General features: G+C 43.6%; 1 protein-coding gene across 3 annotated transcripts; it reads right to left on the reverse strand.

The window, feature by feature from the left end:
• Positions 1–147: 147 nt before the first annotated feature.
• csf1rb (colony stimulating factor 1 receptor, b) lies at positions 148–26,872 on the reverse strand. 3 transcript variants are annotated; one of them, XM_040027145.1, is made up of 22 exons: positions 25,622–26,872; positions 8,829–9,104; positions 8,405–8,695; positions 8,173–8,309; positions 7,934–8,096; positions 6,742–7,060; positions 6,447–6,562; positions 6,030–6,138; positions 5,769–5,929; positions 5,563–5,660; positions 5,271–5,397; positions 4,932–5,036; positions 4,726–4,836; positions 4,053–4,212; positions 3,608–3,681; positions 2,987–3,075; positions 2,785–2,907; positions 2,582–2,693; positions 2,367–2,466; positions 2,170–2,296; positions 2,009–2,087; positions 148–740 (listed from the first exon to the last, which is right to left on the reverse strand). In XM_040027145.1, the coding sequence occupies exons 1-22, from the start codon at positions 25,785–25,787 to the stop codon at positions 664–666; spliced, it is 3,120 nt and encodes a 1,039-aa protein (XP_039883079.1). In that variant the 5' UTR covers positions 25,788–26,872; the 3' UTR covers positions 148–663. The 3 variants fall into 3 exon arrangements, with proteins under 3 accessions (XP_039883079.1, XP_039883080.1, XP_039883081.1); XM_040027146.1 differs by having other exon boundaries at positions 150–745; XM_040027147.1 differs by having other exon boundaries at positions 729–826.
• Positions 26,873–27,802: the final 930 nt, after the last annotated feature.

The raw sequence follows: 27,802 nt of genomic DNA on the forward strand, positions 1-27,802 counted from the left end.
TTACCTGTTCACACAATAGGCTCCGCCCATCAACACTGAACACTGTGTCTGTGCTTATCACAGGTAAAAACAGGTAAACAGAATCACTGACGGCACTCGTGTGTGTTTCCTCCTCTTGCTGCTCCTTGTGAAATCATCCAGAGCAGGTGACAGGTGAACCAAATCATCACAGAAACTTTATTGTTACACAAACATCATACGAGCATCGGCAGGTTTACCACAAAATACACAGCGAGCACTCAGAATGCGCATGGAAGCAGCAAACAACCCAACACGCTTAGAAAGGTGGCTCACGTTACACACAGCTGTGAGGTTGGACGAGTTTCACACCAAACATTTTATTTGATAAAGAAAACAAATGAAAGCAAAACTAATTTTAGATATTTTACAGCCAGAAACATCAGAAGAATCAGAAACAGGACGGTTTGCAGAAAAATGATCATCCACCGTCACGACTCGACTCTCAGCATCACAGATAAAAAACGCCCACATCTGGAAACGTTCAATGTAAGTTTAAAAAACAAAATCAGAATCAGAAGATCACACAGAGTTTAAAGCTTTGATCCGCTGGTGTGACACAGAGTTTGGTTGGTGCTGCAGTTTGTCCATAAAGTTTTCAGCAGTGAGGATGAGTGTCCTCAGCCAGGAGATATGACCGGGTTCTCAGTTCTGATTGGACGAGAGGTTCAGGACAGCTGGTAGATGTTCGGCATCTTTGATTCCTTCCCCTCGTCGTCGTCCTGCTCTGAAATCGGGACATTTTATTGTGATGTCATGGTTTCATCTCAGAGTCACACACAGTTCAACCAATCAGGACAGACTGTGACTGAAATCCAGAGGGAGAAGTCAGAGGTCATGGCGTGGTCTCATCAGAGGTGAAGGTGTTTCTGACATTAAAACTCAGTCATCCTATCAAATATGTGAACACCTGATTCACAAGTTCAACAGTCAGGAGTCATTTTACTGACACAACACGTGAAGGAAACTTTAGAGACCTCTCTCTCATCCCTTCATTAACCAGGAGACAGTCTGAGCAGATCTCAGATCTGCCGAATTAAAACCTGTTTGGAGCTGCATCATAATGTTCCCATAACTTTATTTATTATTATTTAGTATATTATTTAGTATACGTTTTCATGAAAGCCAAAGGAAAGCCTGGGTTCAGACTTTATTCTTATTTCTGTTTTACAGGCGCTTCAGATCCTCCATGCCTTTACTGGTAATAATACACCCACAGCTCAGATTAATTTATTTATACAGAGCCAGCTCACCTCAAGCTGCTCAACCCTGGGAAGACCCAACAATCAGCTGATCCCTATCAGCTCTGAGCCTCCATGTTAGCATCAAAACATCAGCATGACTGAAGACCACAAACACACGGCTCACGTATCACAGATAAGCTCCAGTAAAGAGCCGCAGGACAGACCTGAAGCCTGGAGCACAACACCAGGGTCTGTAGTTTGAAACTCACAGCTTCTCCGAGGGTACCATGAAGGCACCGCAGGTGTGTGTGAAACCTTTATTTACCTTCTGATGGAGAAGGTGATCTGACTGAACACAGAGAGGACTGTGACATTTACTGCCTCTCTTATCATCACAGCAGTTCTTAGCTGAGCTAACATAAAAAGGGTTTTCCTAATAACCTGATACACCTGTGTCAGGTAACAACACAATGAGGCTCTGACTCACTACAAACACACACACTGTTAATGATTAATGACTGCATTAATCACAACATTTCTGATCGACTTCAGTTCTACAAGCTCATCTCTATAAACACATAACAGTCCCAGAAGGCTTTGTTTGTGGTCATTGGACCAGTCAGGCTTTGGCTTCAAACCTGTGAGAAGCTCAAAAGACGTCATTAATGCGCCCAAACTCATCTGACTGGGACTCAGCTTTTTACTCGCTAAACACTGATCACATGATTACATCTGCACCCCAGGCGACTCCATGATGGTTAAAGACTCTGACCCTGCAACTCTATCACAGAAACAGGTGAGCTCACCTGGCTTCTCATCCTCTCTCTTCATTGTTTCTTCTTCTTCTTCTTCTTCTCTGCACTCGTCGATGTTCCTGTAAGTCGGCTGAGGACACAAGAAGAAGAAAGATGATGAGGCACAGCCTGTCAGACGACACAGAGGGCTCGTAGGCCCTTCACATCCTCACCTGGTCGCTGTAACGTGATGACATATCATTGGTGGAGGGGAGAAGTCTGCTGATAAGCTGACCAATGGTTTTGAAGGTGGGTCTGTGGGTGGGCTCAAGGCTCCAGCAGAGCTTCATCAGCTGATACCTGCAGAGACAGGTGAGCGTCACTTTCAAAACAACTTTATGAGCACTGACACGAGCATCTGTGAACTCACATCTCCGCCGGGGCGAAGTCAGGCTGCTCCATGTGGCCGCCATCTTTGATCATCTTGTAGAAGTTGGTGTCCACGGCAATGTTTGGGTATGGGCTCTTTCCTGGACAGGTGAACAGAAGACTGTCTCAGAGAATGGCTGCTGAATGTCACGTACTGCTCATCACCAGAGCTGAAATGTGACTGGCTGAGGTGGTGCGTGGTGTTGCCATGGTTACCCAGAGAGAAGATCTCCCAGAGTAAGACTCCGTAGGACCAGACGTCGCTCTGCACTGTGTAGACGCACTGAAAGATGCTCTCTGGAGCCATCCACTTCACTGGGAGGCGGGCCTGTCAAAATAAAACAGCGAGTATCAAAATAAAACACAGTGATTGTTAAAATAAACAGCAACGAGTATCAAAATAAAATATGAAGACTGACATTTCCTTGAACGATGTAACTGTCATCATTGCGAATGTCTCGGGCCAAACCGAAGTCGCAGATCTTTGCAACACGACGATCAGTCAGCAGGACATTCCTCGCTGCTACGTCTCTGTGGATACACTGAACCACACAGGTGAGGCGCACAGGTGAAACAATGGTGATTGTTGTGAAAAATGATCCCATGTGAGTGTTTCCTTACATTCCTGGTGGACAGGAAGTCCAGACCCTGAGACACCTGGTAGGAAAAACTCATGAGGTCACTGACTGAAAGACCATCTGTCTGCACACCTGTGAGAAAGACAGTGAGATGAGTTCTTTAATTGCCATAAATGTAAATTATGTCAATTTGTTTAATTTATTGTGATTATGTATGTTATTTATTTCCTTTATTTATTGTTGTTCCTTTTTGGGTAAGGACCATGTTACATTCTATGTTGCGCACAGGCCCCTTTAAGTGGCGCTAAGGGAAGTTAAGAAAGCATGTACAAAGAAGCTAAGTTGTAAGTTAAATAAGTCACAAGAAGGATTAAATAAGCTGTTTCAAAGTGAAAGGCAGCTGTAAAGAAGAGAAAAAGAAGTCTGGAAGTGTTTTGTTCAGAGGACTCATTCCCTCATGATTGCATGATTGTGCATTTGTTAACTTTGGTTTAAATCTTTACTTACAATATTTATGTTTGATCATTCAGTGCATTTATGTAATGACAGTTTGATGGTAGATTTTATGGTGGTTTGGAGGAGAAGTGTGACTGAAGAATACATCCATCTGTGAACGAAGAACCGTGGTGCCGTGTATTACCTGGAGGTGAGTTCAGGTTCTTACCCTGGTGTGTTTGCCCCGGACTCAGAATTGGCTGCATCTCCTGATACTCCGAGCAGCATGAGATCCCGCTGTCACTGCAACACATATTGGATGTTACACATCAGCTGGGGTTTGAACAGGTAATGGTGGGGCTGCAATGAAACCTAACCTGAACTTCTCAACAAGCATACCTGCCAAATACGAAATACACTAACCCTAGAGCGTACAGGTGTTAGAGCTGGCTGATCTGTCAGTGTGAAGCAGCGTGATCTGCCTCCGACTGTTTGCTTTACTGTTTACTTTGGTATTAACATCTGATCTGTTCTAAGTGATTCACAATCAGTAACTGTAGGTGTGCTGAGGCACTCTCAGCCTTTCCTTTCCTCTAAAAGGCTGTGATGATAATAAAGTGCACAGGTGTGAGCAGCATGAAAGACAGATGCTCTGAAACTGAGAGGCGTCACACCTGCGGAGCCTGGCGTGCTGGGCCGCCATGTTCTTATAGAAAGCCTCTTCCTGTACTTCATCCACAGTCACCATGGATGCCACGATGTCCTGAGCCCGACCCCGCAGGAAGTTGAGCAGGTCGCCATGGCTACAGTACTCTGTGATCATCAGCATAGGCCCTGGATAGTCAAAGGTCAGAAAACCACAAGTTGAAATGACTGTCTTTTATTCAGGCTTTTCTTTTTCTTCTTTGAGTCTAACAGCTGAAATGATGTCCACGTGATAGACCCCCCAGGAACTAGGCGCTTCATTTGAAGCACACTTTGGCTTAAGTTGATGAGCGGCTTATTTCCAGACTGCAGAGGACGGCAACCACACAGCAGGGAGTGCTATATTTTTAGTGTAATACAGAGCATCAGCCTCTGAGATGGAAATCAAACCAAACCTGCAGTTCCTCTGGCATCCGGCAGAAGCAGCAGTGAGTCACTCCCCATAGACTCACATGTTAAAATTTTACAGCAGAAATAAACATGTTTACAGCCTGATACACAGACGTCATAACACCTGTATGAGGGCAGATTGTTTCTATAACTCACCTGTTTTAACTGTATTCAGACCTTAAGTTTGCAAATTTTCACAATGAATCTTTGACCTACAGTCTACAATCAGTATTTAATAAACATCATCATCACCCCCACGAGTACAGGCTCCCAGCAGGTTAACGATGTTGTCATGGTAGCCGAGATGGCTGAGAATCTTAAGCTCAGACATCAAAGCCTCCCGTTCCTCCGAGTGAGCGCTTGCTGTGGACAAACAGGTGATACATTGGATCATACAACACGAACAATACGATGATGATAATGATGAGGATTGTGATTATGAAACTCTGCATACTAACGTTTAAGCATCTTGACAGCGACTCTGGTGATCTTGTTGTCAGTTTCCAAACCATACGCCGTGGCCTCAACAACCTTCCCGAAAGCCCCAGAGCCCAGGATGGGACCTGAAAGACAGAAAGTCGAGAACATGAAGAAGAAGCCGGAGAGAGGAAGGCTGAGGAGTCAGATCCTCAGTTTGAAGGTTAAAGTGAGCGTGAGCCTGATTCTGTTTGAACTTTCTTTGTGTTAAAAAGGGGGTTCTCCTTTTCCACTGTCACCGAATGCTTCACATTACAATACAAAACCTCAAGACGGCCATCATTGTGAATGCTCCCTGATTAAAACCCAATGTTTCGTACCGAGGCGGAGTTTGTCTCGGGGAAACTCCCACTTCTGATTGTATGGCAGCTGGGTGGGGTCAACAAAGGTGTAGTTGTTTCCATCAGTGCTTTCAATGATCTTCCAGCGGATCTCATACTTGGGTTTCTGGCAGAAGAAGAACAGCAGGTGAAGATTGTTTATTAGTCATCAAGCTGTCAGTCCAACAAGCCTCTGATAGGCTTCACCCACTCACCCACCTCCCTGCTTAGCTACAACAAAAATGACTGATCTCTGACCTGGTGAGCTCTACAGGAGGATCAGTAAATTTACCTGTCTGCACTTGTAGAAGAGGACCAATAGGAGTAGGAAGAGGACAGCGGTGGCACTCAGAACTCCAATCAGAGGCGGAGTGAAGATGATTGGATTCCCTGTAGAAAAGAGGAACTCTGATGAATCTTTATTGAAACCAGTTTGATAATGAAAGAGATTTAACTGCTACACGTCTGATTAATCCAGTTTTATTCCCCCACACTTACGATGATGGAAGACCCGCAGAGACTCTCCCATGAGGTTGGAGGCAACACACTCCACAGTGACATCATCATCAGCTGACAGGAGGAAGTGGGACCTCACCTCCTCACCGTCCTGTGAGGTCACACTGGCCTGAGAAACCTCATTGGTAGCAATGTGTGCACACCTGTAAGAGAAGCAACATTTTTATTTTTAAAACAGCGCCTCCCTCAGGACAGATTTCACATGATTCTGCAGCCTGTAGCTGGCAGCGCCAGCATACGTACGAGGGCTGGATGCCAGGACAGGTGAACCAGAGAATTGTGGGTAGTGGATATCCTGAGCTGTTGCATGTCAGAGTACTGTTCTCCAAAGTGATATCAGTAGTCGGAAAACCTAAAATAACAAAACTGTTTTCTCAGACTTCAGAAAAGACAAAAACAGAGGTATAAACATCAGCTGAGAGCTTCTTTCGGGATCATGTGATCAGAAGAGGATGAGAAAACAGCACAGACCGTGCCATCTGGAACGTTTCAGACATTCAGCGACTTCTGTTAAAGTAGATTAGACTGCCCTCAACATCAGAAAATACCACTAAAAGGAGAAACTGTGTATTCGGGTGTCTTATAGTATAGCATGCGACTAGATGTCAGACTGTGAGAAGCTTGCGGTGAGGAAGAACGTGATTACAAAAGCTTTCTTACGGTAGACCTTGAGGTCGATAGTGTGTGAGCCACTGAAGAAGGAGTTAGAGAAATGAAACAAGTATTGCCCCCGATCCTCCGGACGCATGCGATGCAGCAGCAGGGTGGCTTCCGAGCTGCAACATCAAAAATACTGCCTTAAAAAATGTTTACACCATCACTACCAACTTAACAAGCCCTTGTACAAACACTACCACCTCAAAGGAACACAGAATATTCCACCTAGGAAATACCACCTTAAAACACTGAGGCACTCCTGACAATAGAGTGGGAGTAGCCTGTGACCATTGCTCACCTGTAGCTGTTAGCAGCGTAGCTCTCCTGGTACACCGTACTGTCATTGTTGATGAGGTGTGTGGGTGTGGTCCAGCGCTGGCTTGTGATTGGAGGATAGGCCTTCAGCAGGAAGGTGAGGGCCACATCACGACCTTCGTAAACCTCCACCCTGCTGCTGCCATTAACTTTAGCGCTGCTAACTCTGTAAGCACTAACATTAGTGATGGGTTCCAGTGACCCACCACTAACGTTAACCTGTATTTCATCTGCTGCAGGCAGGTGTCCTCTGACCTGTACGTGCTCACTTGTCTGAAGGTAGATTCTCAGGTAAGGGCGTTCTGAGGAAGAGGAGATACTGTTGGTGGATGTGTGTGACTTTGAACCTGCATTCTCATTCTAAGGCAATGAGTGTACAAACATTAGGTTAGAAACGGTGCAACCAAAATGACCAAAAGTGTCCCCCCCAAACTTTGTTTGCTAGGGCCCACTATGTTTTACAAGAATACTACCCCCCCAACCCCCGCACAAATACATCCTCCAACCACACACACACATATTTAGTTTTCAAACTCCATTGCAGTTTATTTCACACCTCAAACCTTTTGTAAACAATTAAACCAGTGCTGTCAGCGTTAATCTTGTTAAAATTACGCTAATGTCATAACCGCATTAACGCGTCAAATCTCCGTTAGCAAGTTAATGCGGATCACTCCGTGTGTGGGGCTGCACGGCATCAAAGCGTTAGCACGGTTAGCTCATTAACGCGTTGGCGCATGGGGCGATCTGTGTTAACTCGCTAATGGAGATTTGCTACGTTAATGTGGTCATGGCGTTAACGTAATTTTAACAAGATTAACACTGACAGCACTAAATTAAACAAGTAAAAGTAAACTGCAATAAATTACAGGTTGTAATTAAATACACCACTACCTCTTTTGAAAACAGAAAAACAAACCATCTTTAATTATTTTACGTATAGTTGTTGTTGGTTTTTTTTTTTTTTTTTTTTTTTTTTTTTTTTTTACTGTGTAAGAATATTCAACACTGCTATCAATACATTTCTGTGAAAAATGGGTTCAAAAACATAAACAACTGTAGGATACTGTTTGTCTGTGATTTGAAGCGGGGGAACAAACTGTGGCAGGATCAGTTTACTCCATTAGACATGGAAGTAGTGATGTTTTAGTTTATCAGTAAATGTCTTAACTTACCTAGCACCTTGAGCTGGATGGTTGCTGTGGCGACCCCGGCCTCGTTAATTGCCGTACACATGTACTGTCCATTGTCCGTTTGGGTGACCTCAGAGATGCTCAGAGTGCTGTTGATGTACAGCCGCCTGTTACCATAGTAACGACTGTTAGTGGCTTCCAGTTTCTGAAATGAACCAAACAACCAGTCAGCACTTGGAATATTAGGACTGAAAATGCACAGGTGACCTCTGATCTCTCACCTGCTTTCTTGGGTCTGTCCAGGTAACATTATAGAAGTGGGTGGGGTTACTGCAGAGACAGGTAACCTCAAAACGCTCTCCTACCAGACGGACAAATTCATCCTGACTAACAGACAGGGAGGGGGGGTGGCGCAACACTGCATACAGACAGGTGAAGTCAAACAGGTAATCAGATAGGTATACAGACAGACAGGTGTATAGATAAACAAGTGTAGAGATAGACAGGTGTTACCAGGGAGCACCAGCAGGTTCACGGGCCTGGATTTGAACTGTCTGCCATCCTTCCAGCCTGAACACACGTAGCGGCCATTGAACAAAGCCTTCAGGTCTCGGATTAGGGCTCCTCTTCGAGGATCAAAGGTCACGTTCATGGCGGTTGGCAGGTTCCTCCCGTCCTCTGATTGAAGGGTGAGATTTGTTACCAAGGGGTCAGTCAGTAGACACTTGAACAGGAAGTCCTCACCCTCCTTGAGATGGGGGATGCCATGACGGGTTTCAAACACTTTGGAGAGATCTGCTGGGTCTGAGAGAGGGGGATTATGGAAAACTGGAGGTCATTCTATGAATGAGTTCAGTCTGGTCACATTTGTATTAAAAGTATAAGGAAAAACCAATATCACTAACTAAAGGAACTTCAGGAGGACTACTGATCTTACCTGTGACATACAGGTGGATCCAGCTGTTCAGGTGCGCCAGGCTCTCGTTGGTGTATCTGCAGGTGTATGTTCCAGTGTGCCTGGGTGTAGCACGTTTGACCTCCACAGGGTCTGGTAGGTTGCCCCGATACACCAGTGGAAATGCAGTGCTGGTCCAGTGAACTGACCCGTTACCATGGCAACTGAGGCTGAAATCGGTGCCAGCAGTAAGAACTCGATCAGATTTACTTGGAAGGAAGTCAGAATTTAGACGGATCGATGGTGGATCAGGAGGTTCTGAAACAAACAGAAAGACAACTGAACCCATCAAACACAGCGGTCACAGAGCACACACCTGAATATACCTGAATAGTACAGGGTGGGCCATTTATATGGGTACACCGTAATAACATGGGAATGGTTGGTGATGTTAAAGTCCTGTTTGTGGCACATTAGTATATGTGAGGGGGCAAACTTCTCAAGATGGGTGGTGACCATGGTGGCCATTTAGAAGTCGGCCATCTTGGATACAACTTTTGTTTTTTCAATAGGAAGAGGGTCATGTGACACATCAAACTTATTGGTAATGTCACAAGAAAAACAATGTCCTAACCTAATGTCCTAACCTAATCCTGATGTCCTAACTCTTAACCTGTAATTTTCAATTTTGTATATTTATATTAATCTGTAAATTAGCAACTTTTGTACATATCTTTACATAAACACCTTGATTTTGCATACTCTGTATATATTATTACTGTGACAGTGTTGAAACCACTTGCACTTTAAACTCTGATTACACCCACACATAAGCACTGCTTTACTTATTTATTACTTTCTTTTTAGTTGTGTGAAGGGAACCTGCAAAGTAAGAATTTCATTCCTCTGCATAACCATCTGTGTTTTGTGGTGTACATGACAAAAACTTTTTCAATCTTGAATCAGAGCTGAGTCACCTGATTGGACCTTTGTGTCTTTTAAGAGATTGGCCACCCAGCAGGTGAGTTTGGACACTAACACTTCCAGTCCGCGGTTTGTTTGAAAACAGAGTTCCAGTCCTGACATTCGCCAAACACAGACGAGGGAACACAGATGCCTCAGACAGTCGATACTGAAATGAACACGCAACTTCTGTGAAACATCATTTACAGCTCGGGGATGGGAACAGCAGAGCTTACGGATTCCACGTGGATTTATCCCTAATCCTTTATTGGTCAGATTTTGTGTGTCAGCTCCCATAACCTGGAACATCTAGCTCTGTGTCACCTAGTCACATTCACGCAGTTTTTCATTGGTGACACGAACGCGCTACGGTTTGATGAGTTATGTGTATAAACTGACCTGCTTGACATATTATGTAAATAAAACCAGAGTGAAACCCTGAGAAATGTTTATGAGACGACGATGCACTGCTGAGTCTCTTCAGGGCGGGCAGATGTTATAGATGTTAGCAACATCAGTTTAAAGTGGGTCTCAATAAAAGTACAAACACTGAGAAGAGGATACAACACAACTTTATTTAAAATCAGAGAGGAAACCACTGAAATCATCTGATTTAACACACAGGAGGTCTGTTAGCTGACTGATCCACTGATTAACTGACAGCAGGTTTGTTAGAGCGTTACTGGTTAATATGTGATGTTGTTCAGCTAGAACAAAAATCATTTGTTGTTTGATAGGACTCTTATTGGCTGGTTAACAATGTGTAATTTCATCAGAAAAGATGATATCAAAAAGGGTCAGAGAATCTCATTTGCTGGCTGGTGTCTTGGTGGTCTCCTGCAGGTGTGTGGCGATGCGAGATGTCTGCAGCAGTAAAGCTTGATGGTTTTCAACCAGCAGGCTCTGGTGACGAGCCAGGTTCTGCAGATCCTGGATCTGCTGCAACCCCTGAGACATGCAGACAAGGTTAGACTGATCTCCTCAGCAGATACTGAGATTAAAAATGGCTAATCAATGCTTCTGAATGACTTAATCTGGGTGGCTCTTTGCATACTTGGTCTGTAAATCTTAAACAATGCAGAACCAGAACTTCCAGCACTCAGACAAGCTGTATTAATTTAGTTTAAACTAATATTAATAAGAATGCATCTGAACTAAATCTGAGATATGCTCATCTAAAATCAGCTAAACCTGAGTTAGAACTGTGATGACGTATCTGTAAAAATCCTTGGCTAAATTTATGATATACCAAACGTGCGCTAATCTCATCTCAAATAAACTCAACAACATTAAGTCCAAGATAAATTGAACTAAAGCCGGGCTAAAGCTGGACTCGCCTGAGTTCCCAGGGTGCCAAGCTGATCGACCACCTGGGCCTGCTGTTTGGCCGCCTCCGTCTGGATCTGGACCAGTTGGGTCAGCAGATTCAGGACCTCCTTCCTCCACGTGTCCTCATGTTGCTGAGTCTGGATTAACTCCAGCAGTCTTGAGGTGGAGCCCGGACCAGCAGGGTCAGTGTCTGATTGGCCAGGAGACTGGGCTGCGCCCATCATGATACCAGCGGGTGGGATGTCATGGAGATCACCTGGAGTGAAGACGCCTGAAGTCAAAACTTCAGTTTTTTTGTAGAGCAATCCTATTCCTGTGACTTTCAAAATAAAAGCCCTATTTTATTAAAAGTTAAAGTGTGAGGAAAAGTTGGAGGACACGCTGCTCGTCCTGTGATGACCCCCCCGACACTACACCATATATTTTCAACCGGAACATTATGGTTAACAGGTGGATAGCTGCACAGCAAACAGCCACTTACTGGTAAAGAAGAAGTGGTCAGTATATCCTGGTTTAACATGAACTCACTGCTGCAGCACTACAGTGATGGCCATTCACTGGTTAGTTTCAGTGTCCTTATTTTCCTCTGAGGTATCAATTCTGTCACTAGTAACAAGAGGTGGGCAGAATCTTACTTTACTCATTATTCAAGTAACGAGTAAAGATTCAAGACTCACAGCGTTTATTGTCATGTGTACAAAGAAAAGCATTTGTCTGTACAATGAAATTCTCTGCTGTCCACACACAGATCCCGGTTAATATGTACAATAGGACTAGGACAGATAAAATACAAATAGTATAAATAAATAAATGGAGACAAAAAATTGAAGTATTAAAAAGATTTGTGTGCAAAAAGAGCTATGTAAGGCATTACTATTGCAAAAAAGTAATTAGATTACTATTTTTTTCCCATAAGAGCACTGCGTTACTGCGTTACTAAACCGGGATTTTGTTAGTGAGAGTGTCTCATGACAATGATGTACAAGCATGTGACGTTTGTGGCAGCAACAGACGTGTGCAGATCAACAATGGATAATATGGAGTGCAGGAGAGAGTACTACCATGCAGCGTTTAAACCGTGGATTTACTCACATTACTTTCAGTTTGATTCTGTAAAAAGTGAGAAAAACATTAGCGTCCGCTGTACACTCTGCGTGGGAAGAAAACTTCTTTCTACAGCAAAAAGTTAAACTTCAAATCTGAGCAAGTACTGAGCATGTTGCCACGGGAATGTGAAATTCACAGAGAGATCCCCCCACTGACATGACTGCTGTGGTACTGCTGTGGCAAACCTCCACCCGCCCCACTCCTGCTAAACAGGTGACAATAGATTTCGGAGTTGCTGAATCGTTGATTTTATTTATTTTTATTATTATTTATTATTATTATTAAATGTGTAACACAAAAGGATAATACAGGAATGCACAGATATCAACACACCATAGCACAATAAACACAGACAGCAACATGGGAAAGAGTTCCAGTGTGTACATCTGATCTGGGACCGCTGCAATCTTTCGACTGCACCTCCAACTGACCCGATGTCCACATCATGGGGGAGGTAAGCGTTGGAGGTGGCGTTGGATCCGGGGTAGGGAGGGTGATGCGTCAGTGAGTGCTTATCAGTATCAGTATATATATGTGTGTCCATAGTTCAGCTGAGACAGTGTCCTTCGCCCTGCCAGGCTAAGTAAACAGTCTTCCAGCCAACCCAGGTGAACAGCTGGTTCCGCTTTCTTAATTCTCCGATAAGTCAGGGCCAAGCCAGCTCCGATCAGCAAGAACCCTGTTATCATGGTTCCAAATAGGTAGATATCTTCAGCGTCCTCGATCGACAGTCCCGCCAGGCACACGATCCTCTGCCACCCGTCCATCGTGTATCCGGCAGGGAAAGTCCCTCCAGGGCACTCGGGCTCACCCAAGCCCAGACTTCTCGTTGAGAAAAGGGTGTCAATAGCATTCAGAGACCAGTTGATCAAATCCATAATTCTCTTTAGGTTTTAGAGAACAGACTGTGAGAGACTGTTCCAGGGAAAGTAACACACACGAGACAAGACAAGGACACAAGAACTAAGCAGGGACGATAAGGGAGAGGAGAAAAGTGCGTCCGCCTCCTCCGAGAGCCAAAAGGAAAGCTGTGCACTCTGATTTAAAGGTGAAAAGCACCTGAGCAGGTGAGCAGAGCTGTAGAGTCCAGAATCAGCTGACACGGGTGTGTCACTGTGAGCTCTGAACACTAACCCCCATTGTCAGCACACAACAGCGTGCACAATCAAAATCAGATTCAGAATCGCGTTTATTGGCCATGTATATGCTCAGACACATACAAGGAATTTGGTTCTGGTAGATGGTGACTCTCAAGCACAGCAATGTAAATCTCAACAATGTAAGCAACACAATACACCCAACCAACCACCCACCCACACACACACACACGTGTGGATATATAGATGGTACACATGCATACACAAACATACACAAAGCTGTGTAAACCAACCATAAATAACCAATCTAAATCTTATATACATAAACTACAGGATGACAGAAAGGAGATGAAGTGGAATGAGTACTACAGAACATAAGGTGCAGTTGCAGTCTGGCAGTGGGAGCAGTGTGACAGGTCAACTGTTTAGGAGGGAGATGGCGAGGGGAAAGAAACTGTTCCTGTGTCGGGTGGTCCTGGTCTGCAGGCTTCTGTACCGTCTGCCAGAGGGCAGCAGGTCAAAAAGTCTGTGTCCAGGGTGTGAGGGGTCTGTGATGATCTTCCCTGCCCGTTTCATGCTTCTTGAGAGCTGTAGGTCCTGGATGGAGGACAGGGGGGTGCCGATGATCTTTTCTGCTACCCGTGCAGTCCGCTGCAGGCTGCTCCTGTCCTGTTTAGTGGCTGCACCATACCAGACTGTGATGGAGGAGCACAGGACAGACTCAATGACTGCAGTGTAGAACTGGATCAGCAGCTGCTGTGGGAGACTGTACTTCCCCAGTTCTCTCAGGACAATCGGCACACACTGCAACATGTGCTTCATTCAAAATCCTGCTCCTCACATACAAGGTCTTAAATAATCAGGCCCCATCTTATCTTAATGACCTTGTAGTACCATATCACCCTATTAGAGCACTTCGCTCTCGCACTGCAGGCTTACTAAAGCATATAGTTAGGGCAATAGGTGGCAGCAGATGGCCACCCCTCCCTGAGCCTGGTTCTGCTGAACCTTTGTAATTGTCCGAGCTCATCCACTCCACACCATGGAATCCTCGACCACCTTACTGAGGGCTGATCATCTTCACTAACCTGCCAGCAGTTGTTTTCCTCTCCTTTGAGTGGCGATATCACTTGGCGTTCGCTCTCTCTGCGCCTGTCTTCATCCTGTCTTCCTTCTCTCGCCCCAACCGGTCGCAGCAGATGGCCCCGCCCCTCCCTGAGCCTGGTTCTGCTGGAGGTTTCTTCCTGTTAAAAGGGAGTTTTTCCTTCCCACTGTCGCCAAAGTGCTTGCTCATAGGGGGTCATATGATTGTTGGGTTTTTCTCTGTATGATTTATTGTAGGTCTACTTTACAATATAAAGCACCTTGAGGTTGTTGTGATTTGGCACTATATAAATGAAATTGAATTGAAATACAGTTATACCCTCGCTATAACGTGGTTCACTTTTCATGGCCTAGCTGTGTTGCTGATTTTTTTTTGGTTTCATTCTTTAATACTGGACTTATTTTTCTATGAAGGTTTGAACTTTGAGAGTGTTTAAACATAGGAAAAGTGTGAAAATGTTGATGAGAGAAGTGTATAAAGTGTGTAGTGAGGGGTTTTACAGCCTTAAAACATCTATAATAATTGTAAAAAAATAAACATTGCAGATTTCACATATTGCAAGTTATTTTTAAAATGTAACTCTGGCGATATACGAGGGGTCACTGTAATCACATTTTGAGCGGTTCAGCTTTGTTCAACCTTCATAACTCAAAGTGTGAAAGAAGTATCTACATAAAATGCTAAAAAGTGAATAAACCACACAAAACAATGTCCACACTTTTAAGCAGAGAAAGTTTGATTGTTCACAACTTCATTTTTATAAAATGTAGCAAAACCAAAAACACAATGCAGAACAATGAATGTGATCAGTGCCGTGACACAGGCACAGCCTCAGGGGGCCGTTTCCTGCACAGGTGTGTTCCCAGACCCTGACTCATCCTGGTCTCCGACCCAAACACCACCGACACCACCCAGAGACTCAAAACAAAACTGAGCGGCGAGTGAAACAGGACGTGAAGCCGAGGCCCGCGGTCACATGATTTACACGAACATCACCTGCTCGCCGTCACGAACATAGCCTCATGTCCACAGCCTCACGTCCACCGCACGTTACAGACCATAGTAATTATAATTCAGCACTGATGATTTTACACATCTGTCTGTATCACACCTGTGACCCAAGAACAATGCAGTGATTCAGGCTGGAACAAAGACTGGTGTGTATGTGTGTGTGTGTGTGTAGATTCCACTTCATACAGCATGCCTCATTCACAGCAACACTTTCTCCTATGCTCGCTAACACTCACATTGATACTCTGATGGAGGCATTGGAGCAACTCAGGGCTCATATCTTGTCCAAAGATATTTGGTGTGCAGACTGGAGGGAGCCAGGGATCGACCCACCGTTCTGCTCAGTGGATGACCTGCTCTACGTCCTGAGCTACAGCCACCCTGTAGCTGTGTGTAAGTGTGTGTGTGTGTTCTGTGACTGTTTGTTAAGTTTCAGGTTAACATCTGCTTGTGCCTTTCAGTGCTGATGGAGTTTTTCCAGATGTGCTGCTTAGATTTTCTCCGTGTGTTTTACAGCCTGACAGTGTACACCACCTCAGCTCTGCTCATTTAATCTGACACTCAGGGGTCAGAATATTAGGAACACGCCCTGATCCAGCAACTCCGGCCTGCTGGATCAGGGCGTGTTCCTAATATTCTGTCCTAATAATCGAGCGGTGCTCTGATCGATAAACAAAGAAGGACATTTGTCAAGCTTCATGTGACAGTTGGAGACTCACATCATCGAGTTTCACAATCAGAGCGAAAAAACAAGAAGTGAAACTTTGAGCGTGTGTGTGTGTCTGTTCGTGTGTGTGTGTGTGCGTGGGTGTGTGTCTGTATCTGTTTGTGTGTGTGAGTGTGTGTCTGTGTGTGCGTGTCTGTGTGTGCGTATCTGTGTGTGTGTGTCTGTATCTGTTTGTGTGTGTGAGTGTGTGTCTGTGTGTGCGTGTCTGTGTGTGCGTATCTGTGTGTGCGTGTCTGTATCTGTTTGTGTGTGTGAGTGTGTGTCTGTGTGTGCGTGTCTGTGTGTGCGTATCTGTGTGTGCGTGTCTGTATCTGTTTGTGTGTGTGAGTGTGTGTCTGTGTGTGCGTGTCTGTATCTGTTTGTGTGTGTGTCTGTGTGTGTGTGTCTGTGTGTGCGTGTCTGTATCTGTTTGTGTGTGTATCTGTTTGTGTGTGTGTCTGTTTTCTCCTCTGGCTCTGAACTCTGAACAGCGCCAGTGTTATTGATCATTAGTGTAATTATCAGCTGTCGTTTTGATAATGAGTCATTATTCATCTCCAGCTGGATAAAAGCTGATCACAGATCAGATTTACAGTCAGATGTTGTGTGTGTGTGTGTGTGTGTGTGTGTGTGTGTGTGTGTGTGTGTGTGTGTGTGTGTGTGTGTGTGTGAGAAGGTCAACACACACTCGCACAGTAAAAGCTAACCCTGACAGGAAGTAGAATCCTTCCTGAAGTCTGCTGGTAAAAGTGTTTTTAAACCACACCAACATCCACAGATTGGGCAACTCCAGAGTTTCTGCAGATGGTGTCTCACACCACCACCACCACCATCATCATCATCACCGCTAACAAAGTTGGATTCCGTTCTTACACCAAACACAGCTTAAAGCAGTGTAAAGCAGCTCCGCACTGAGCGCGCTCTGTAACGTGAAATCATTTTGTTTTTCCTCGAGGTTGGAGCAGCCCCTCCTCTCTGGTATAAATGTGAGTTTGGACTGGTTTTACTGGTTTCCTGATCTGAAGGTTTCACTGAGCCTCAGCTCTGAGGACTCGCAGACTTCCTTTAAACCGCTTCTTTTCTTACTTCGATGTGATGTCATCATTTTACCATCACTTTGACGTTTCTCTTTACTTTGATCCTATTTAGTCACCAGCTGTCGTTAAAGGCCACGTGTAAATTATTCTTTACAGGCTGTGCCCCGCCTTCGTCTGACTATGATGAAGCTCCACAGGTGAGCTCGGCAGGTATGGAAATAGCTGTGCAGTTTGCTGGAGCTCACCCCCACTGGGCAGATACATTTGTGCAGGTGATGAAGAGCACACGCTGCCTGCTCTTTTAAACCCCACTGCAGAAACAATAATGATGCCTGTTGCCTAGCAACCTGCGCCATCTTATATTAAAGAATACAAACTGATCACAAACAAGCAGCTGCAGCAGAGATGACACCTGACGAACTTTTTATCTAATTTTTTGGCACGTTGAAATGAACGGACCACATTACAAGTGTGGTTGCCAGTTTAGCTCACCAGGGTGAGCCATGTTTTAGCTCAGTGAGATGAGAGGGCCGGGTTCGAATCTTGCCCATGCCCATTTCTTTTCAACAGACAGTTCAACTTTTCACCTCTTTTCAGCAGAAAATTCTGCGTCTTCAACTCTTTTCAGCAGATTCCACTACACGGCATTCACACTGCATTTTCACAGGAAATGCAGCTTTTTCTAGTTTACTTTGACTTTCTTTTGTTGGTTTTTGTTTATTTTTCTTGTGATTAGTTTTGGTTTTATTTGCTTATTTTTTGTAATTCAGCTGAATTTCTTATTGTGTGAGTCTTTTTTTGTGCTGGTTGTTTAGATTTATTATACTTTATTTCTTTATTTCTTTTCAGAAGTAAAGTTAAGTTTACATTGGTGTTCTAGTTTAGATTAGTTTATTTGTTTTTTAACCTTTATCTTACTTTGAGCTGTTCTTACTTCATTTCAGTTGAATTGTAGCGTTTGCTTTCATACTTTAATTTACTCCATGTTGTTTGTGTTAGTTTTCATTTACTTCAGTCTCGTTTAGTTTAGTTTTTAAAAAATTGTTAGCTTGCTTTTGCATAATGATTTGTTTTTAACTGTGGTTCATGTTTACGTTGCTTTTGTTTAACCTTTTGTTACTTTAGATTTCTTTGACTTTTTTTAGTGCAGTCTAGTTTTAAAAGACCTCAGCAGCTTTCACTGCATCTGAAACTTGGTACCTCCACCGGGCCTCTTGTTTCAGGAACAGAAAGTTGGGTGTTTGTCAGAGAATTAAAGTCAAACACGTCAAACTGAACTGTCTCTTATTTATTTATTTATTTATTTTTATGGTCACATTCATGTTACCAGTGACTGATCAAAGACTTCTTACATCAATGAGTCTGAATAAGATTTAAAGGGAAAAACACAAGTTTGTTCCATGAAGAGCTGACCGAGGCCGCTGTCCTCTCAGAACTAAGAGGTCAGGAGAGTTTGTGTGGACACAGAACTGAATCACACCGCACAGACGCTCCAGTAACCCCTGACAGCAGACACACAAAGGTCAGAAACACAAACGTCACACACACAAACTTACAAACGTCAGAAACACAAAGGTCACACACCCAACGTCAGACACACAAACACACAAACATCAGACACACAAACATCAGAAACACAAATGTCACACACACACAAATGTCACACACAAAAACACACAGACGTCAGACACACAAACATCAGAAACAAAAATGTAACACACAAACACACAAACGTCAGACACACAACCATCAGAAATACAGACTTCGGACACACAAACCTCAGACACACAACCATCAGAAATACAGACTTCGGACACACAAACATCACACACGCAAATATCACGCACACAAAGACAAACAGGTCAGATACACAAAGTCAGACACACAGACACACAAACATTAGACACACAACCTTCAGACACACGAACATCAGAAATACAAAACGTTGGAAACACAAACTTCAGACACTCAAACGTCAGACACACAAACTTCAGACACACAAACTTCAGACAAACAAACATCAGAAATACAAACTTTGGAATCACAAACATCAGACACACAAACACCAGAAATACAGACTTCAGAAACACAAACGTCAGACACACAAACATCAGAAACACAAACTTCAGACACACAAACACCAGAAATACAAACTTCGGAAACACAAATGTCAGAAAACAAACGTCACACACACATACATCACACACACATACATCACACACACAAAGACAAACAGGTCAGATACACAGAGTCAGACACACAGACACACAAACTTCAGACACACAACCTTCAGACACACGAACGTCAGACACACGAACGTCAGACACACAACCTTCAGACACACGAACGTCAGACACACGAACGTCAGACACACAACCTTCAGACACACAAAACTTCAGACACTCAAACGTCAGACACACAAACATCGAAATACAAAAAGTTGGAAACACAAACTTCAGATACATAAACGTCAGACACACAAACTTCAGACACACAAACTTCAGACAAACAAACATCAGACACACAAACTTCAGACACACAAACTTCAGACACTCAAACGTCAGACACACAAACATCGAAATACAAAAAGTTGGAAACACAAACTTCAGATACACAAACGTCAGACAAACAAACATCAGACACACAAACTTCAGAAATACAAACTTCAGACACTCAAACGTCAGACACACAAACTTCAGACACACAAACTTCAGACACACAAACTTCAGACACACAAACTTCAGACACACAAACGTCAGAAACACAAACTTCAGACACACAAACTTCAGATACACAAACGTCAGAAACACAAACTTCAGACACACAAACTTCAGACAAACAAACATCAGACACACAAACTTCACACACACAAACATCAGACACTCAAACGTCAGACACACAAACTTCAGACACACAACCTTCAGACACACAAAACATCAGACACTCAAACGTCAGACACACAAACATCAGACACACAACCTTCAGACACACAAAACTTCAGACACTCAAACGTCAGACACACAAACATCGAAATACAAAAAGTTGGAAACACAAACTTCAGATACACAAACGTCAGACACACAAACTTCAGACACACAAACTTCAGACAAACAAACATCAGACACACAAACTTCAGACACACAAACTTCAGACACTCAAACGTCAGACACACAAACATCAGAGACACACACTTCAGACACTCAAACGTCAGACACACAAACATCAGAGACACACACTTCAGACACTCAAACGTCAGACACACAAACATCAGAAATACAAACTTTGGAATCACAAACATCAGACACACAAACACCAGAAATACAGACTTCAGACACTCAAACGTCAGACACACAAACTTCAGAGACACAAACACCAGAAATACAAACGTCACACACACATACATCACACACGCAAAGACAAACAGGTCAGATACACAGAGTCAGACACACAGACACACAAACTTCAGACACACAACCTTCAGACACACGAACGTCAGACACACGAACGTCAGACACACAACCTTCAGACACACAAAACATCAGACACTCAAACGTCAGACACACAAACATCAGACACACAACCTTCAGACACACAAAACTTCAGACACTCAAACGTCAGACACACAAACATCGAAATACAAAAAGTTGGAAACACAAACTTCAGATACACAAACGTCAGACACACAAACTTCAGACACACAAACTTCAGACACACAAACATCAGACACACAAACTTCAGACACACAAACTTCAGACACTCAAACGTCAGACACACAAACATCAGAGACACACACTTCAGACACTCAAACGTCAGACACACAAACATCAGAGACACACACTTCAGACACTCAAACGTCAGACACACAAACTTCAGAGACACACACTTCAGACACTCAAACGTCAGACACACAAACGTCAGACACACAAACTTCAGACAAACAAACATCAGAAATACAAACTTTGGAATCACAAACATCAGACACACAAACAACAGAAATACAGACTTCAGACACTCAAACGTCAGACACACAAACTTCAGAGACACAAACACCAGAAATACAAACGTCACACACACATACATCACACACACAAAGACAAACAGGTCAGATACACAGAGTCAGACACACAGACACACAAACATCAGACACACAACCTTCAGACACACGAATGTCAGACACACAAACATCAGACACACAACCTTCAGACACACAAAACATCAGACACTCAAACGTCAGACACACAAACATCAGACACTCAAACGTCAGACACACGAACATCGAAATACAAACTTCAGACACACAAACATCAGAAATACAAAACGTTGGAAACACAAACTTCAGACACACAAACGTCAGACACACGAATGTCAGACACACAAAGGCAAACAGGTCAGATACACAGACACACCAACATCAGACACACAACCTTCAGAAACACAAACTTCAGACACACAAAGTTCAGAGTGAGAAGATCCAACCAAAACCTCTCATTGAGTCAACGATCAATAATCAGTAATGATTGGCTAACAGCTTGTGAAGTCGTCAGACCGAGCGGACATACGAGGTTTTCACTGTTTGGAGAAAGTGCTGCAGTTGGGAGGTTTCAATGGGGCGGGGGGGGGGGGGGGGGGTGCTGAAACCTCAGAGAGTCAGGAAACACATTTTCTTATTTTTACCAGAGACCACAAACACACACACGCACACACACAAAGGGACTGTGTGTCTGTGTGCGTGTGAGGGTCTCCTCTGTCCCACTTCCTCGTTTTACTTCTCCTTCTCTGAGGACTCTGTGGGAGTGGGGTGGAGGCCATGGAGGAAGCGATCACCACATGTTTACGCCGCTTGGACGCGACTCAGCGGAGTGTCACAGCTCAGCGCTGCGTTTAAGGTCACAACAAAGAGCTGGGAAATGATTGTCCTCTGAGGGTGGAGACTGAACACACTGAACAATCACACACACACATACACTGCTGCACTTTTGTTTGATTTAATAAAATATTTAAAAATTAAAACACATTAAATCACAGATCATCACGTGTAACACCATCACGAGTCACAGCACACGGATGAGATTTATTGATTTCAGTGGTTTGTTTCAGCATTTTTGTACTTCATCAATCTGTCTGTGTGTGTGGGAGTTTCTACTATCAGAGTAGAAACTGATCTGGAGTTTCTACTAAAGCGTTGGAGGTAGTTCATAAGAGATTACAGGACGAACCTAACCTCAGCAACAGGATCGCTCTCAGCATCGACCAAGTGTGTTTAAACTGTGTCTTCATTCCACCTACTTCACATACAAGGGTCAGTTCTACAGGCAGAAACATGGGTGTGCCATGGGCTCCCCAGTTTCACCCATCGTGGCCAATTTGTACATGGAAGAAGTGGGAAAGAGGGCTTTGCTATCCTACCCTGGAACACCACCAATCCATTGGTTCAGATATGTGGATGACACCTGGGTGAAAATCAAATCTCAGGACGTTTCACATTTCACAGATCACATTAACTCAGTGGACCGACTCATCAAATTCACCAGGGACGATATGAAAAGTGACAGCTTAGCCTTCTTAGACTGTGAGATTTCCATCAGTAATGGGGGACATCTAAAAGCTGACGTGTACCGTAACCTACACATACGGATCAGTATCTAAGGTTTGACTCTCATCATCCACCGGAGCATAAACTGGGAGTCATCAGGACGCTACAACACAGAGCGAACACCATCCCCACAGACACAGTGGCCAGGGAGGCAGAAGAACATCAAATCAAGGAGTAATACAGCCCATTGTTGTCTGTGAAGGTTCTCAGTCATCCAGGTCATCGTAGTTTAGGGAGCTTGGAAAGAAAAATGTCTGGACTTCTTTAAGTTTCTTGAAGACGTGTCATCCAAGAAGCTTCTTCAGTTGTAGGTCAAATGGTCGAGAGTCCCAGATTTAAGTCCTAGAGGAGTGTCCCCTAAGGGTGTCATGAATCCCCTGTTGATCCTCTACCTAATTGCACAGGTCAAGGTGTGAAAGTAAGTGTAGGTCACAATCAGCCAACGTTGTTTGGCCATTGTCCAACAGTGCTACTGGTTTCAGTCAAACAAATGTCCTGTTTAAAAGGTTGGAAACCTGCAGACAGCTGAGACTGAAGAAGTCACCTGATGATGATGAAATGTTTCTCAAACTGAAAACATTCAGATGGACAGAATCCGCTTTCTGTGCTGACTCCAGGTCAGTTTAACCCTACTGTAGGAGGCTGTGTGAGGCTCTGTTTAACATCCATAATGTGCAGGAGCACAAACACGTTTGATCTGTCTCATAATGCACAAAGTGCATTGTGGGTAAACGCTCAGGCTTGTACCAGCGTGTAAGACAGGTGTCTGCTCAGCACAGGTGAGCACGTGAGGGGTCTGCTTTACTCTACAGCATTTATTAGAGAAAGAAACATGTTTAAAACTAACTATTCTGTTTTTCTTTATTCAGCTGATAATAAAGCAAAGTCAGAAATTGCTTCAGTGTCTAAAGAAGAGGCAGCTGATTATTGATCACTAATGTACTGATGTATTGATTGAACATCTGTAGGCAGGTGCGACTGCTCCTCCTGTCAGCCATGAGGAGTTCAGGGTCTGGATGGAGGTCCTGGTCCCGCGTTTCTGTGCTGTCTGTGTCTGTGGGCACGGTAGTGTGGGTGTGTGTCCTTCAGCTGCTGAAGCACAGCAAACCCTCCAACCTTCTTCAGGTTTAAGGCGGTGCTTACTGCTTTACAACTCACTTAAGTTTGCATTATTAGGGGCGTGGCCTCTTCGACTGACAGGTGGATGGTGACACAGGTGACTGCAGCTGCTGGCTGTCTGCTAGCTTCACCTGAGCAGGACCTCTGAACATGTTTGTGCTGCTGGAGCATTTTAATGACATCATGTGACCAATAACATGGCTGTTGTGAGGGCACTGTAGTAACAGAGGACTTAGCTGCAGGTTACTGATTAGCAGGTATTCTAACAGCTGGAACATTATAACTTTATTTAAAAAAATAATTATAGAACTTGAATTATAAATTTTACAAAAACGAAGCAGCAAACAAGACTGTGATGGAGATACAAGGGAAGTGAAGAAGACACAAACACAGAAATCACTTCAACTTTCAGCAGAACTACAGACCACGCTGACAACACTCCAAGCATCATGTTCATGGAAATCACCGTTTTCAGGTAGAAGCGCTGACAATGATCCAATCAGAATCCAGAGGACAAAAGCACTAAACATGACCTCCTAATGAGGACTGTGACACCCCCACCACGTGTACGTTAACCACCGCTGCACAGACACGTTATTAGTAACCTGGGTCTGATTCCATGACATCATTTAAAAAGGAAAATATCAGACGTTAAAGCAGCCGTGCTGTTCCAGCCGTGACCCAGTGGTCCCGGTTCTGACTGAAGCTCTGTGGAGACGCTGCTGTGCACATTTGCTTCCTGTGGTTCAAACAGCAGTTTAACTGTCCACAAACTTTTGTCCTGCGAGCGCTCTGAAAGCAGCGCCTGGTTTCCTGCTGCTGAATGGCTCAAAGCCACAACAATAAGAGCCTGAGGTCACATGACCCACGCAGTTGGTCAACAAAATAAAAACTTTTTACAGCAGGTTCACGAAACAAAGAGCAAAACACGTGTTTCATGTCTGATATTATATTAAAATCTTTTCTCTTTCAGAGAAACAAACCATCAGAAAATATAAAAATGATAATTTATAAAGTACTTATTAGTTAGAAATATTAAAACATCAATCTGAGCAACAAATCAGCCATTTTCATTCCTGTTGCTCCAGTGTTATCTAAAAGAATAATATACATGTGATAATCGTGTAATAAACATGTAATAAACTAATGACACCATTACCAAGCTGTAATAACATAACAAAATCTTAAAATAAAATTAATCCTTTAAAACCTGAACCATGAAATAACTGCCAGAAGTCTTTAGTTTTTTGAACTTTCAGACAATATATATAAAAATATATCAAACTTTAATTTGTATATAAATGAATTTTCAATTGCATCATATTTGCTACATAAGCCATATTTTTGCAATTTAGTCATTAAAAATGTGTCATGTATAATGTTTTGAGGGTAAAACAAAGTCACACTGATGATGTAGAAGTCTCAAAAAGTCACAAAAACACATGAATCAGATACGATACGCCGGGCTTTAAAGAGTAAAATGTTAATTTCAGGTCATGAAAAGATTAAATGTGTCGTAAACATTTTTAATAAAATATTTGTTTTGTTCATTGAACATTGACTGATCGATGTTTGATTAAACAAACAAGCTTCCTGATGTTATTGATTTGATTATTAATAAGTGATGTTACTAAAGTAACTGTGATCTGAGACCAGTTTCAGGTTTTCCTTTTCATCACTTTGAATGTTTCAGAGTCTTGTTTCTGTTGTTTATTTACAGTTTGTTTTGGTAAACAAAGAGTAAACATAAACATGTTTGTTTTCTTACCTCCTGCAGAGCGGCTCAGGGCGATCAAAAGCAGCAGACAGTGGAGCCACATCTCTCTCTCTCGCTCAGTGTTGTTGGAGCTGAAGTCAGAGTGAGTCTGACTGAATGAGTCCAACTTCCTCCTGAAACACCGAGCGCTCAGCTGCCCCTCCCCTCCTCCTTGCATCCAATCACAGGAGGGGCTCAGTCCTCTGAATTTGATCCACAGGTAACTTCAGCTGGTTTCTGTACTATCAAATTGGTTCACTTCTTACCTGGACCATCACCATGGTAACTGATGCTGCAGACCTGACCTGGTGTGGAGTAGGTAATGTTTGCAGTATAAATTACTATGGTGATGCACCTTTGAGTACAGATACCAGGGTCAAGTTCTGCCTCTGGGCTACAAACAGAGCTTTCCACCTGGATCCTGATCCAGGACGCAAGTTCAGATTAAACTCTGACTTTATTCATCCGGAGATTAGATGAAGTTGTTTAACAGACTCTGCCAGGTGATCCCTCTGACTCCTCCCCTCCTGCTCCACCTGAAGCAGCTGACTGAGTTCATAAAACACTAAAGTTTCAGGTAGACATCAGTTTTCTCTATCACAGCTTAAATAACCAATCAGACGTGAGGACTGACAATAAACCGAGCGGGTGGAGGGAGTGTGACCCCTCAGGTAACAGCGAGACTCGGCATCCTCACCCAGTGTGGGACAAATGGTTTGGGCTGCAAAAACGAGCGGCCTGGAAATGAAACACAAAAGCTTCTGAAACAAGCTGAGCAGACAGAACCCACCCACAGAAAAAACAACCACAGAAAAAACTGTCCACAGCAGGACCCGACCTGAGTCACAGTGAGCTGATTCATGGGTTCATGCTCGGCGACCAGTGTGAATGGTGGCGTTCACTCAGACTGATGATCTGCAATCTCCTGAGGTTATGTGTAATAAGTTTCTTAATTTCTTTGTGGATAAGGTTGCCAGTTTGAGATCCTCCACTTTATCTTCTGCTGGCCTGGCTGTGCATGTTCCCCGTTTAAATTAATTGTTCTACCTGAACTAGAGAAGCTTGTGTTAACTGCTAACCCGTGTGGTTCTACGAATGATGTCGCTCATCCCCGTTTTCTAAAAAATGTGTTTCCTACTGTTGGACCACATATTCTGAACCTAATTAATACCAGCCTCTTGTCAGGTCAAGTACCAAGCGAGTTTAAGCTTGCAGTTATTCATCCCTAACTTAAGAAGCCAGGCTCAGATATTTCAGTTCAGTCAAACTTTAGACTCTAAATTTCTTTTTCTGAGTAAGATCTTGGAAAAGGTTGTTCACACTCAGCTGATGGATTATCTAAACAACTCTCAAATGTTTGAAGTTTTTCAGTCTGACTTTAAGCCGTTTCATAGCACAGAGACAGCTGACTGCTGCATCTGACACAGTGGATCACGACCTGCTGATCTCTCGATTACAGCTTTGTGTGGGCATTTCTGGCTTGGCACTCCTGTGGATAAAATCATATCTCTCCAACAGGAGCTTCTGTGTTAAGTTGGGCTCGTCATCGTCCTCTGTGGCCCCTCTGCCGTGGGGTGTACCACAGGGATCTATTCTTGGGCCATTACTGTTTAGATTGTATCTCCTGCCACTGGGTGCGATCTTTCGTAAACACAAAGTTTCATTTAATAACAATAATAATGCTAATAATACATTTTATTTATGAGCGCCTTTCAAGTCACCCAAGGACACTTTAAAATAGGATAAAACGGGTTAGGGTTAGGCGCCAGCCAGGTGCGCCAGCCAGGCGCGCCAGCGTTCACTCAAGCCGGAAGTCTTCAATTTCATTTATATGCTGATGATTGCCAGCTTCATTTTCCTTTCAGTCATTCTGATAGCTCTCCAATTAGACTCCTGCTTGATTGCCTTAGTGATGTTAAGTCATGGATGGCTCAAAACTTCTTAAATTTTAATGAACGTAAAACGGAAGTAATTCTGTTCGGCCTGAATCGTTCCTCTGATATCCCTGATGTTGACCTTGCTGCTCTGACCAATCACCTGAAGAGCTCGATTACCAATCTTGGGTTAAAAATCGACTCTGCACTTACCTTTGATGGCCACGTGAATGGGGTGGTGAAATCATCATTCTATCACCTCAGGCGTCTGTCGAAGGTTAAACCTTTTCTTTCAAGGCATGATTTGTAGACTGTTATC

Source organism: Simochromis diagramma, unplaced genomic scaffold, assembly GCF_900408965.1.
Source record: "Simochromis diagramma unplaced genomic scaffold, fSimDia1.1 OVJJ01000773.1, whole genome shotgun sequence".
NCBI classification, from domain to species: Eukaryota; Metazoa; Chordata; class Actinopteri; order Cichliformes; family Cichlidae; genus Simochromis; species Simochromis diagramma.